Source organism: Dufourea novaeangliae, unplaced genomic scaffold (genome assembly GCF_001272555.1).
Source record: "Dufourea novaeangliae isolate 0120121106 unplaced genomic scaffold, ASM127255v1 scaffold379, whole genome shotgun sequence".
NCBI lineage: Eukaryota > Metazoa > Arthropoda > Insecta > Hymenoptera > Halictidae > Dufourea > Dufourea novaeangliae.
The window spans coordinates 2610-17202 of record NW_015374290.1 but is presented as its reverse complement, the minus strand read 5'-3'; the positions used below and the strand labels follow the sequence as shown (position 1 = coordinate 17202).

Sequence of the window (14593 nt, the reverse complement as noted above, 5' to 3'; positions counted from 1 at the left end):
CAGTAATTGCGAGCAATTCTACTGATTGCGCGTTCGATGGTAAAAAGATGTTGCCCCGTGGGCGAAATCGGGTGTCGTTGAGTGGGCGAGGGCACCAATTTCGTACCCGACAAAAGGCAAACAGTGGCACGGACCGGCCAGACCCGCCGGAAGAAGAAAGAAGAGGATCGTACGCGAACGTTGCATAAATCTTCCGGGTTGTAGCGATTAATTACGGCAGGAAGCGGACCCCTGTAATTAGATCCTCTTCGATGGCCCGCTCCGGCGATCCCGCAGCGGACACTCTTCGACCCGGTATACGTCGTTGCCCGCCCGGCGAAATCTCGATGAAGCTCGATATTTATACGTTGCTTCGTTACGAAACGTCCCCGTCCCCGTTCTCGCGTGGCGAATCGAGTCGAATCGATCGACTCGACCGGCTCGTTCGTTCGTTCGACTACTTTTTCTTCGTTCAGCTCGAAACTCACTCCTCGACGATTTATCGTCGCGGTGCGCCGTTCGCATTTCCGGCACCGTTTAATTCTGCTTCAGGCGCTGGAAAATCGGTTCTATACTTTTGTACATGTCTGGATTCGTTTAATTATTCGTTCCTCGAGATTAACAACGCGATGTAACGCACACTCCGCGGTCGATCGGCGTCGGGATCAAACGAGCATCGACTCGGAAGCAAGTCCCCGGGCAGAACGACTTCGAGGAAGCCGTTAATGCATCGATTAGCAGCAGCCAGTCGGTGTATCGAAGCCTATCTTGCAGCCAATTATCCGCCGTTTGGGTAAACATATGTTCCTGTCGCGTGGCGCGCGTTTCAGTCGACCGCAAAACTAAGTGCTTTCGCGGATAATAGACACGAAACGTGATCCGGGCGAGCGACTGAATGCTGTATTATCTGGCAACCGAGCCGTGAAACGCGTTGTGGGAAAGTAACAACAGCGACACGGTCGTTCGCGTATAAACGGATATATGTCGGTATTACTCTCCGATCGATCCTCCCGTGGCGTTTCGCGTGGCTAAAGTTCGAGCACCGGAGCCAAACGGTGCACCGGAGGCTCGGCGATAAATTGCCAGAGTAATCGTGAAAGTAGATCCAGGATATCGAAGCCGCGTTATCCAACGACAGTGAATGAAATTTATCGGTCTACTTAGACGTTCCCCAGTCCCGCCGCCGGCTGCCGATTCGGTGAAAATTAATAACGCCGGCCTCTGTGTAAGTACACGCTGTCGGGTTCCACGAACAACATCGCTGTATCCGTTGCGACGGGTGCATCCGGCGAGATAAACCGATGATAATGGTGCTACGTCGTGATTAATCCGGCGATCGTCCTTGAAGACCAGTTTCTCTGAACTTTCGACAACCACGGACTCTCGCGGGTGAGAGTGAATCGCCACGAACAAGGAAAATATGAAACACCAGTCGAGGAATTAACAAGGTAATCCCACTTCGTCTTACTCGGAGAGTCACGCGAACGTTTTGACAAGCCAAGACCCCGCTTCGACAAGCCTAAACCCACTTGGATTTAGCCTTCCTGGGACTCGTAAACCTCACCGTGTTCCCGTGTTCTCGCGTCGTTGACAAATTACCACGGACACGCGAGAGATCGATCGCGACGACTCGAAGAACACGGGAGCTCCTGCGCGATCGGTCGCCCGCGAGCAACACGACTGGTTCCTCTCCCCGCTGGCCACGTCTTCGTTTTCGTCCTTTCTCCGCGGCTCGTAAAAAAACTAGCTCCCCTCGACCGACACGACGATTGACTTTCAAATCGGGATTCCTTAATCCGGGCTTATCGAATCGAGCATGGCCCGATGGGTCGAGAAGAATCGTAAAATTACAGGATCAACCACCGCAGGACGGCGATCTTTTCGCACGACCGTTTTCACCCGGGCTTTCATTGGCACTTCTCGTGCTTGGGAATATTTCGCGAGTCCACGGTAATAACGTCCGGGGTCGTTGATCCCAACCGATCAGTCGTACCCGCGGATTCTTCTCGATCGTTGAACAGAATATTCCAGTTGTCAAGGGTTCCGAAAAATTTCCATTCGGCAATAATGGTGCACCGAAGACGTTCCATCTCCTCTGTTTCTCGTTTCCGCGACACGATCCCCACCGATAAACTCGGGAACTGGTTCCATCGAGGAGGATCCTATTGACTTTTAAATCGACGAGCCAACCGTGTTCCGATACTGTACCGATCCCAGCGATACCGGCCGGTGGATCACGCGGATAAAACGCGACCGTGAACGGTACCCCCGCTAATTTCTACGGCGCGATGCGACGACGATCATACGGATGGTTTTACGCGCGCGCACGCCAATATGTAGGTACATACACCTTTACACAGCGGCGCGGGCGCTCTTAGCCCGCATTCCGTACAGAGGATCGCGCAAAAACGGTGAAACGTTCGTCCGCTTAACTTCTTGCCGTGTTAACCGCGCGTGCAGACGATACTGATGCGATCGGGATGCGGATAAATGAGGCATGCGATGATCACGGTAACTCTGCGACCGAGACTTTCGGGCTACTTTAGAACTTACCTCCGAACGGTGTGATCGTTTAACAGCGCGGATGAGTCTCCCAAGTAGTAGCAACGTTAATTCGAGCGTTCCCGTCGACTCGACCTCCCTCGAACACGTACACTACCGTGGAACAAGACCCGCGTCGTGTTTTCTGGCACTGATACCCCTCGATCGATCGATTCCACCGTGTTTAAAACACTCAAGAATCCGTTGCCAGACTCGTAAACCGTGTAAGCCACGAACCGGTCGGCCATATAACGTTAATTAATCCTCGCGGTAGAATTACAGAACCGGCGTGACTCGAGTCGATCGTTATCCGTCCGACGACGATGCCGCCGTCGAAGTCTTTAATCAATATCTTGCAAACCATCTCCCAGACATTTATATGTCCGTCCTTGCATCGTACGAAAAAAATTTCTCGAAAAAGAGAAGGGCACCTTCATCGACGTCCTCGGAAAAAAGATGTTTCGCCTTCGGACGTTCGAAGATACTTAATTTAATTTAGTTCGGACGAGTACGATATTAAAGTTGGGTCGTAAAGCATTCTCGATCGAGGAAATGACTCGATCGAACTAAGCTTCGTGCAACGAGGCAAGAAACTGTACGCTCAGGTATTTTACCGACCGAAAAGAATTCCACCGCAGGAACGCGCAGCGCGAAAGAAACGCCAGTTCTTTCAGCGTTGACGTTAATTGTCACCGAACGTGCCGCGAGTTCGCGCGTATGCTAATGACGCGCGGCGAACGAATCGGTCGGCTCGAAGCTCGCTGTATCGATTAACACGATTACGAGCCGATATCTCGCGAGACGTTGATTTACGACGAGACGGCTCGAAAACGCGCGAAAGAAACCGGACAAGGGTTCCAATTGCGCGCGCGCAAAAACAGCTTTTCGTTGTGTTCAGCTCGCGAGGAAAGCTGTGCACGCTCGAACGCTTCGAACGCTTTCGCCGGCCGAAATAAATGTCCGATCGATGGAGGCGGAACGATCTCATTGACAATGTCTACTTAATAGCTATCGCGAGAATCGAGTCGCCCGGAGCGATTCGAATCGGTAACTGGTTCGAAGCAGGTTGAACGGTGCTCGACTCGACCAGGGAAGTTGATTTATGCGGTCTTATCGGAGAACAACTAAAATTACGCGCGGTCTGTCATCGACGGAACAAATTGAGACGCTTCGCGCGAACCAGTCAATATCGGCGATGGCATCGCGAGATCTTCGAGATAAATCCCGCGCGAAAACTATCCAACGCGCCGATCTCGTAACATGAATTATTATCTTTTAATGAACACCAGAACGGTATCGAGGATGGGACACAGGACATACCACTTGTCACCGATACGAAATCACGAGAGGAAATATAAGAATAGAGCTAACATGCAATGTAATTTTCTGTCCAATACTTCGGCGGCATCGGAAGCCCCCGTACCATTTCAATATTCCATTCCCTGCCAGCGAAATAGGGGCAATAATGTATGTACGTATCGGTATATGCAGTCACGGGTGCGTGTGTGTGCGGTGTCATCACGGATTTATTGTAGAGTACGCTCGAACCAACGTGATTTAGTGGGACACCAAGTACCCAAAAGATTGTTAGGTCTATTCTTATATCTCGTCTGTGACGAAACTCCAAACTCGAAGACACGCGGAAACCAAAGAGTTACATAACAGATTTGCAAGCACCTTAACTGCCGCGACTACTCAAAGAGTTAGTGGCTAATTCCCGTGTAATCTTCTTGCGCGGACTTAACGCACCGTTCGCTTCGAGCGATAAAGATCTCGATCGGACGCAGGAACGCCCACCAATAATCGCATGCAAATCGGCCGTGGCACTCGTACTTCGCGCGTGCCCGTGAAAAACTACACGCGTCCTGTCGCGTATAGCGACAAGGTGTACACGCCGCTGGAACGTTTTCGAAAAGGGACGAATCGATCGAGGTGTACCAACGACACGACGGGACCGTATAATGGGTGAAAGTAGTCGTCATAAATCGTCTAAGCTGTTTCTAATTCCGCGGGGTGAAAGAACGAGGAAGAGAGATCGGGGAACCGTGGACGAATACCGAGCGTGTCGGCGAGCTGACGCGTTTGCAAGACGATATCTCGCCGATGCGATGCATACTCCGTATACATATATCAGAATTGGGCACAATTTTATTCGTGAAAAGTAGCAGTATATGGGATCGTCATCCTGACCTTTGAACAGTTAATCAAAAGAAGTAATTGTTTGCCAAGTGTCTACTCATTCGAGAAGAAGTATTGTGTTACTGTAAAAATTGACATTTTCACGTTTATGCTATTAAAAATGGCGAAGTACTTTTTTTATCTTTTATTCGTTATTCGAAATTTTTTATGTAAATAACGAATTTGCCCATCTCAGATACTATAGTACTATCTTCGATGTCTCTCGAGACACGAAACCTCTCTTTCTCCCCGGAAAAATTAATCAACTTAGGCTCGTTCGTACATTTTACAACGCGTTCGCGCGTCCAATTCATTCGTAACATCGGTATTTCATACGGTGTTTCACGACGTAGCGGCGATAAATCGTCGAAAGCAATCGAGGATCCAGGTGTTCGGCGTGGACAAATTGTGATTCGTCCAGTTACTTTCGCGGGATGGAATGAATATTGGATTTGAATTGTCAATGCAATCACCGGGCACCGTATAACTTGCGCCGTAGCTCACGGGCTCCGATAATACTTGGCGTCGCGGCTAAATCCGCATACCAACCGCGGACCGACCGTGCTTGTAAAATGATCCTAACGTGGATCGTGCGGTCTACGCTAACGAGTAGACCACGGCTCGATCGAAATCACCCCATGGAACGTCTTCGTTTCTCGCGGAAATCCTGGAGAAATGAGAGCTTGGATCAACGAGTCGAACCGCTTCGAAATGTTTGGCTGTCCTTCGACTTTCTTTCTCCGAAGGGAGATCAATTTTTCTACTCTGTCTCGCCGATGGCAGTTGGAAGCATCTCTCAATGACCACTGAACACGCCGAGAATTAATTACCGTTCCCAGAGGGCGTGTTGTTGTATTTGCTTTCCGTGTAATTTGATTAATCAGGAATTCGTTGGTTCGCTGTGGGATAAGGAAGTTCGTTTATCGGTGTGCAGCGGCGAAGCAACCTCGGACAATGTTGCACCATGCACATGCATTAATTGCATTCCTAGGAACCTCGAACTTCCGGGACTCCTACGCGAATTCACCTAAGTAGACGCTAGTCAGCGTTGGATCGGTCATTTTTTCCTGTTCGCTTCGTTACACCGCGAGACATTTCGTTAATCATCCCGGCGAACATGCGTATACTTTACACGTGTATACAGGGTGTCCCAAAAAGATGGGACAATCCGAAACATGGATATTCCTCGTGCATATTCGTGAATATTCGACAAAATTCTAATCTCAAATTTATGATTCCCCGTCGCGTAGTCCTTCACGTTCTACGAATCCAGTGTCTTATCGACGAAGCTGTACAAAGACCGCGCTCACGAACACCGCTTATCTCGACGTAACGATAGAACGTTGACACGGACTTAGTAAAAAAATGCGATAAATTTCTCGAGGAGGAATCTGCTCAGAAAGATCTTGTACACAAAGGTGTCGGGTAACTAAAGTATCGCGAACGATACGCAAACAGTCGGCAAGACGAGAACACGCTCTCGGTTCAGGCAACGTGCCAAAACATTCGTCAAACTAAGCTACGCTCGAATTCCCACTGTGGACATTGATAATCGAGCAACGAGAGGCAGTATTTTTCGATGGAACTGAAGTGTCCACTCGATACCTACTTCGTTATTCGACGATACACCGATAGTAAATATTATTTATTTGCACGACTCTCTAAGATACGAATATAAAAGACGAAATAAGTCAAAAGAAGAAAGATGTGACGTTCATTACGATAATAAAAAAGAAAGAAAGTTTGGATGAAGTGGACGCTGCAGGATATTCCGAGTTTCGAAATAACAGCGACTAATGTCGTCCCGAGGAAAGGAAAGCCATATTTGCATGCGAAACTACACGTTACGGAGCTCGCGAAAAAGACTCAATCGTCGTCTAGTATCTCGAGATCGATCGACCGCCCACGAGATAGATACCGAAGGGAGATGGTATCCGTTGAAAGTCTCGTCGAGAAAGTCCTTTAAGATCCTCCGATCGGAAAGAACGGAAGGAAGACATGGTGGCGCGCGGTCTTTGCGTTTGCCGCTTGGTAAAATCTCGGAATAGTTAGCGAATAACGTCGAAGCGCAGTCACCAAAGCCAATTACCGCCTGTTGTGCCGCATGTCGATCCGATCTGTGGCGAACCGTTCGTCGCGAGTGCACCGGATTACGATCGAGCTTTCGCGACAAAACGGGACGTGTGAGTGCATACACGAGGAGCCGACGTATCGCGGTTCGAGTCACGAAACATCATTCGAATGCCGAAGATTACACGGAAATACGAGGAAATCACGGGGCGAGGGAAGACGTTGCCGATCCACGGTTCAGCGATCCCGAGGCTCGCGAACGCGTGATTTCGTGGGTTGCTTCTTGCGTTTCATTCACGTGCGGTTGCCTCTAGCGAGAATACGGTGAATGTTAATGAGAGCCAGCCGGTCAGCTGCTCGATCCCTACCGTAAGAAAATAATCCAGCTAGACAGAAGATTCCAGGATACGTCTGAGCTCGAGACTAAATCCCGTCTACCCCCCACCTTTCATCCTCCCGTTTTTATTTATCCCTAGTAATTTCCGTTGTTCGAGAATCTCTCTGTCATTTGTATCCCATTGCGTTTGCGTGGAGGGTAACATTTACATAAACGCAATGCCTCGGAAAGGGAAATCTCGTAATGGAGACGCGTTGTAGATCCGCGAGCAGGAGGGGTCGGTCGCGCCGCAAAACGTCGAAAACGACCGTGATCGCCATCGGGGACAGGTTCGAGCCGTGTTCGCAGCATGGGCGTGTGCACCTTCGGAACTCTCCGGGGTTCACCCCAACCAGGGATCGGTCGCTCGACCGAGTTTGCGAAGGCGGCGAAGGGCAGCTCGCGCGGAACGACGCGCCGGCCGCTACACCGGAAGTGCATTATTCACGCCCGATTTTTCGCGAACCGAGCGTGCAAAAAATATGCAAAAATCCGGAACGGATGTGCCCGTCGCAAGAAAGCACCGCGCGGTCCGCCATGGGTGGTTACCGGGAGATAAAGCGGTGCAACAATGGCGTCGAACCAGGTCTCTCTTCGCCGGGTACGTTTCGCGATATTACGAATTACGAAAGAAGAAGGCGTGTTACGGGGTGGTTTCTACAAAATTTCGAGGAGACGTTCGCGTGGATCGTTCGATCGGCAAGAAATCGGTAAACACAGGATCCGATCGGGACACCCCGTTTCGGCGTTATCCAGGATTCGAGGCAGAACGAGATACCTCCAGGGATAGCCCCTGCGTACGCCACTGTGGCATAAAATTTATGACCACGATCTCTCGACCAGGCTATTCGTCAGGGACGATCGCGAATCTCAATCCTGGCGTACCCGTCTTGACAGAGCGCGCCGGGGGAAGACGGAGACAACCCACGAGCTGAGTTCGTATTACAAAGATCCGGTAAGATCTTTGCGCTTTGTCAGCCGGCAAAAACTCACGGAGACCCACGTTACTGTTCGGGGCAATTTGTCCTGACCGTTTCTTTATTATTCCTGCCGGCGGTCGCATCCTTCGGAAGATAATCGACTCGTACCCTTTGGATTCATCGATTCGAGACCGAGCATATACGTGCCTTTGACGAATGAATCCATTCGGAGCTCTATTAAAATTTCATAAAACTCGATGAATTCCAATGAATATCGCGCGACGTCGTATCCGTCTGGATAAGATACAACATCGATCCTTGTTCATTCTGTTATCCTATCGAGAATCGAGTTAGCACCAAAGACTCTAATCGTTCGCACTGTGAATCACCCGTCCGACGTACTCGGATTCGCAATGTCCCTTTCACCGACATTACGCGGGGTAATAAAGACGGAACCGAATGATTGAGCAACGCGATGCGAAGAACATCGCTGAACTTCCCCGCAATTAGCATTAGATTGCACAAGCAATCGGTATCACGGACACATGTACATATGTATGCTCCGTTCCACGAGAGAAAATACTTGTTCTGTGCAGCTTGTCCCCATGACCTTCCTTAAAGTGGCGGGATCTTCTCTGTCGACCCTTGTTCACGACTGCGAACGATACCGAAGGAACGTTGCGATCACCGCGCCTACCCAAAGAATCTCATCTATGGTAACGTTAGGTTCGAGAACGACCGATCGGTACCCTTGGACCCAAGATCGTGGCATTTCGTTCCGCTAGCCTATTGTCGTGGATCTCTCGCCCGCGATCCTAGGCTTCGACCCACTTAACACGATCAATTACGAACGCGCGGTTGCTCTTCGAACCGCGATCCTCGCGAGCAATTACAATGGAAACGGTCATAGAACGATCAACGCCCCTCGCACCAGCAACATACCGATCATTGCTTCGCGTCGCAGTCTCCGTGTCCAGGTGCGCTACGAAACGCGGACTAATCTGTATTCGCGATAGACCCCAGCGTTTCTTCCGTGATTTACGAGCTTTCTAACACGAGTATCGACTATCCCCGATTCCCCCGATCGTGAACGCAACCGGGCCGATTGAAATGCGCAGAGCTTCTCGAGAATTAGCGAATTCGAAACGCGTTGTTTCTGGCATCCAGCAATTAGTGCTACCGTAAATGCAACAGCGTTCTCAGCACCGTTCCCGCTTTCAAATTGTTTCCACATGTATTATGTATTTCGTTCGCGCCCGAGTCTCGTTGCGTCGGTTCCGAAGAACGGTCGCGAGTCTCTAGAAATCGGTGCCGTAAAAATAGCAACCGAGGGTAATTAGTGTCGATTGGAGGAGTTTGTACGTGTGGCCCGGCGATACGGATAACCCCCTTCCGTCGAACGAGCGTGTAACTGGCCACTTTAGAACAGCCGGCCCGGCTAAGGTTAATTGAACTCAATTAAAAGCGAAGCGATGCCGGCCGATCGCGCGCCGTCCATGGTTTTTCAACCGTGCCGCGATTTTCCGCCGCGATAGACGACGGGGATAGCCAGGAATTATCGTCTGATTTGGTCGCGGAATAACGATCCGTTCCGTGGTTTTTTTATTGCAGACGACGAACGTGGGCGGCGGCAGCGTGGTGGAAAAGCTGTCCTTCTACAACCACACGGAATGCGAGTGCAGAGAGAGGACCGAGTACGACACGACCAACGAGAAACCCTCCGAGCAAAGAGTCTACAGGCACTATCAGCCCTCCCCGCAACCTCAGAACATGAGAAGGGCACAACCAAGAAAGCCGTGAGTTCTCTCTTATACCTACATGTATGGATGTATGTACTTATACCGGACCGATCGAACGTACGAATCGAACCGGACCGGTGTCCGTCGGCACCGATTCGAGTTAGAGCCCGAGTAAGCAACATCGTGCGGTTCGTGCCTACGCCTTTCCTCGATCGGCTCTCCCATACCTGTACTCGAATTCACGAGTCTCGGACAGTCAGGGTTGTTTCTACACACGCAGCTATTCAGTAGTAATCGATCACGCGTTATTCATGACTAAGCAGTTGTCTAGGTTACACACAAGATAAATCTGTCTATAAGAGATACCCCTCCATTTCCTTGACTGGTCCAAACTCATGCATTCGAGTATGGAAACACTGATCGTTAGTCTTCGCCACGAGCTACAAGTAATTCGTAATTCGAAATTGACCAGATGCCGTTGTCCCTCGGAATTCACGCCAAGGATCACACCCGAGGGCGAGTGCCAGTGTAACTGCTACGAGAATCATCAGAATTGCATCAAGATCAGACGGGGCAAAGGATACTTTTCCCTCGCCGATAGGTTGTAAGTAAAAGAATATATTTTAAAGAAGCTCAAATATTATAGTTCTCCGAATCCGATAAATGATTATGCAGGAATTATTTCTAGTACAATAACACGTCCGAACTATGATAATATTCTCAAACAGTAATTACGTTAATATTCACAGATGCATCCAGAACGAGGAGTGTGCTGCGCCCAGTTGCGAGTTCGGCGAATACATGCGACGACAAGGGAAGTGTCCCCGAAAGAAGGACAAGTTCGACGCGATCGTAAATTTCCGGACTAACCTGAGCCACCGGTATAGAAGTTAGAAACCGGAAAGGCTCCAAGAAGTGCCAGCAAGAAGAGAAAAAAAGTGGGAGGAGTAACCCGAGTGTGCGCGGAGAACGCGCGAAGAATAATCGACGGTGCCATTTTCTTTACGAGTGCCCTTTTACCGGAGACTCGTTACGTGTATATGTACCCCTCGAGGCAGTTACGTATAGATATATCCTGCTAGTTTCAACGTCGACTCGACGACTATACTCTGTTGTCCTTATTTTTTTTTTATACTATTGTTGTCTACGGTGATCGTTCGATAAGAAACCGGCGACAGACTGCGAATCGCAAATATTGAACTCCCACGGCAAGTCGCCGAGACTTCGTAGATCTGAAAGAGGCGCGACAACGTTTGCTCCGTGCGCGAATGTCCATTGCGAGCGATACAGGTGTCTCTGTTACAACAGTCGGCTGTCAGAGAGAACTTGGACCACGAGCCTAATTCGGAATCCTGTCTCCGTTTCACACGAGTCGACGATTCTTTTCGGTAGTTGCATAGGCTCTCACAATCGCTTCGTGCGAAACTTACACGGTCAATGATATGGATTCAATGATAACGACAATAAGTGTCATTCTTTTCGCGATCTTACGCGATCATTCTTGCTGTTAGTATTTCAGCCCAGTAGACGATGTGCTCCTCTCGTTCGGCGTGAAACATACGCGCACGATATAAAACGCAATCTCAATTCATCGATGCTGTCCATACACAAACAGTATTAATAAATACTGACAGTATTATTGACCGTGTAAAGTCCGCTTTAGATTTCATATGGGGACAAAGCGGCTTCGCGCCAAAGGTGCAATCGCTCGCAACGTCGAGGATCGTATACCAAAGTGAGAGAACCGCGACGAGAAGCGTCCTCGCGGCGTTATTAAATATAGATCCCTCGATGTACCGGTAGATTTTTTGTTTTTACGTTTGCGATCAATAGAGAACTCGTAAGGAAAGCGATCGAAAGTCGCGGTCGTTCATTTGTCTGTGTTTGATTGTGTATAGAGAGAAGAGAAATTGATTGCCATTTAGGACTAAGTTGAGAACCCATGATATGTAAGAAGGAAATTCTAACGTTCACGCCGTTTGTCGCGTTAACTAGTTAATTGTAGACGAGATACTCCAAGTTTCGGGGAAATTGAACGTATCAAAGGGAAAAGAGCGAAAGAAAGAACACGCGAAAATCATTTCTAATTTATCGATAACCTACCGCAAGACCATCACCCTAACTTGTACAGACTACCTAACGACGGACCTTCGAAGAAGCTATTTAAGTATACGAAGAGAATGAATAAAAGAAGAAAGTAAGCCTGTGACTCGTTCGAGTCTCAAGTATTTCGTATCGCGCCCATGTCCCATCCTTCCTCGACCCCACTAAACGTGTTTTGTACGCTTTTATATACATTATTATGATATGTAAGTACATAGTACTTGATCGCGAACCGATAACCGATACAGCATTTATGAGTCAATGAAAACTCGTGTACGCTTCGTGTATAGATCGATTTCAAATATTACAGTTCTCGCGATATTCTCATCCGAGCTTCGCACTGAACATTCGTCGTTTGGAATACGGCAGGAGAGTAACGCGTGCCGTAAACCAAAATGGTGCTCTACCAGAAAACTATCACTCTAAATATTTAATGCTTCAGCCTTGATCAAAAGACGAACGTACACAGTCGAAGTCGTTCGATCTATTACTTGCGTCGGATATTTTAATTCTATGATTAATCGCGAGAAAATACGAACCCTTAAGGACGTTCAGCTTGCTGTTGTACTCGCTACCAACACTAGGCAATATACATATAGATGTAGCCCACAAAACCAAGCAGTAAAATTGTATAAAGAAATTCATGATTATCGTTTCAATAAAATCGCAACTTACATTTAAGAGAACTTCTTACGATGTTTTATTTCTTTCCTAGCCGGCACTCAACATGCTATGAACAACACTGTCGCAATTTCGAACGATACTTCACAGGTTCACGCGACTCGCGACAGATGATTTTGAATCGGCAACTGTTGAACGATTTATGAAATGGTGCAGCCATCTAGTGGTCAAACAGAAACCTGAATCGGCACGATTTACCATAGCAAAGCATGATTTCGAAACAATACCTCCGGAGGGTATCCGAACACAGACGAGGTATAGAATAGCCTTATCTTAAGGGACATTGAGTCACATGTTCTGAAATACCGACCGTGCAAGCAGAGATCTTTTTCTGCCCTCTACCACAGACGAGGTATAGAAGTGCATTTTAGTATTTCCATTTTAGTATCACTACTCACCGCAGATTCACCATTCTCACAAAGTAGAGGTCGCTATAATCATAGTCTTTTTAAGGTGTCGGTACTACAGTTTAGGTGGGCCTCCAGATCCTATAAGATAAAATATCCGCTCCTATACCTTGTCTTTGCCTCTACATTATAAGAACGGTGAATTCGTGAATTACAATAGAAGCCCAATAATTCAGAGTCCGTTAATTAATCCTTTTTCTTATTCGATTTTTTTATCAGTTATGCCTCGTCTGTGGTGGTGCAGCTAGTCGCAGCCAATTAGCTCATATTATTTGCTATATAATCCGTCAACTTGTAGGTGATTATGGTTGCCAGTTATATCCCAAATAATAATGATTGCCCAGGTCTCACCCCGTGGAGGTTGCTGCGAATGGAGACCCAAGGAGGATAGATGGAATCACATGCGTTCAACACCTATCCCCCTTTTACAATTTTTATATCATTCTAACACCATTCACACTAAACAACATAAACTAAATTCAACGCAGAAACTAACGTGGACGTAGCCAGGAGGGGCACTTGTCCCCACCCCCCTGGACGGAAAAAAATTGCATTGCTTCCCCCTGATTGATATGCTCATGGAAACTAATGTTCAAATAACGCAGTTATTTTTTAAACCCGTTCGGCTTTATGACAATCCACGGTGGATGAGAAACCTTCATATACTGATCTTTGTTTTATGTTTTACGTCACTTTGACGCAAAAATCTACCCATCGCGAAACGCCTTCTTGTACATGCCTGTCATGTCTCAAACATCAGTCAAAATACACTACTCAATTTTTATTTCTGTCGTCGAGTAACGTGGTAGTACGTATTTGTGATATAATTTAGTATAGATTGCCAATGTACAATTGTAGATACATTATTAAAAATATCAATGAAGACACATGTTAATCTTAACTTTCTTCACAGTAAACTGATATACATACATATTATGCATATAGGTACTGTATTCAAATAGTAAATAAATTTAAGTTATTTTCTTTTGCGTTATTTGTCTACAAATGACGGTATAACTGTTGAAAATAATAATTAACTCACTAACGGGTGAAATAAAATTTTATTAACATACTAAACATTAATCTAAAAATCATAAAAATTAACTCTAATACCAAAAGTGTCCAAATGCCACCCACGAGCTAGAAGCAATTACAGGTTTCCCCTCGTAGATATCCCCGACTACCGACCTCAGATTGACTCGAACGAGTCAATCCAAGTCCCATAGTGAGGGTACCTCCGGAGGGGAAGAATGCTGCGCATAAGTAGTAGATGGACACCCCTGGGCCTGTCCTTCTTAAAGGACAGTGATATAAATACTCATTCTTTCTGAGTATATACGTCTACCACACAAATATGTTTGTGGAACACAATACATGCTGGTGAAACACAGTAGTACCTTCCCTGCATTTAACGCTCACACTCCATTAAAGTGGTCGTGAGTACTCGCCAGTACGTCTCATTACTCTACCCGTGTACGTAACCGTATGCGTTCTTTGCCAGTGGCAACGAAAACATCGGCCACGATAACTGGAAATCGCAATGCACTTTTCAATGGTCATACATGCACAACGTGTTAAATTATTCCATAACACGCGGTT

The 14593-nt window shown here is 47.6% G+C and overlaps 1 protein-coding gene across 1 annotated transcript in view; it reads left to right on the top strand.

The window, feature by feature from the left end:
• LOC107192770 overlaps positions 1-10718 on the top strand; it is a 60293-nt gene extending 49575 nt beyond the window's left edge. The window contains 3 exon segments of the mRNA XM_015582106.1: positions 9676-9860; positions 10276-10407; positions 10553-10718. Of these exon segments, the coding sequence (XP_015437592.1) occupies positions 9676-9860; positions 10276-10407; positions 10553-10697 (462 nt within the window). The 3' untranslated portion in view covers positions 10698-10718.
• The last annotated feature ends 3875 nt before the right edge of the window (positions 10719-14593 follow it).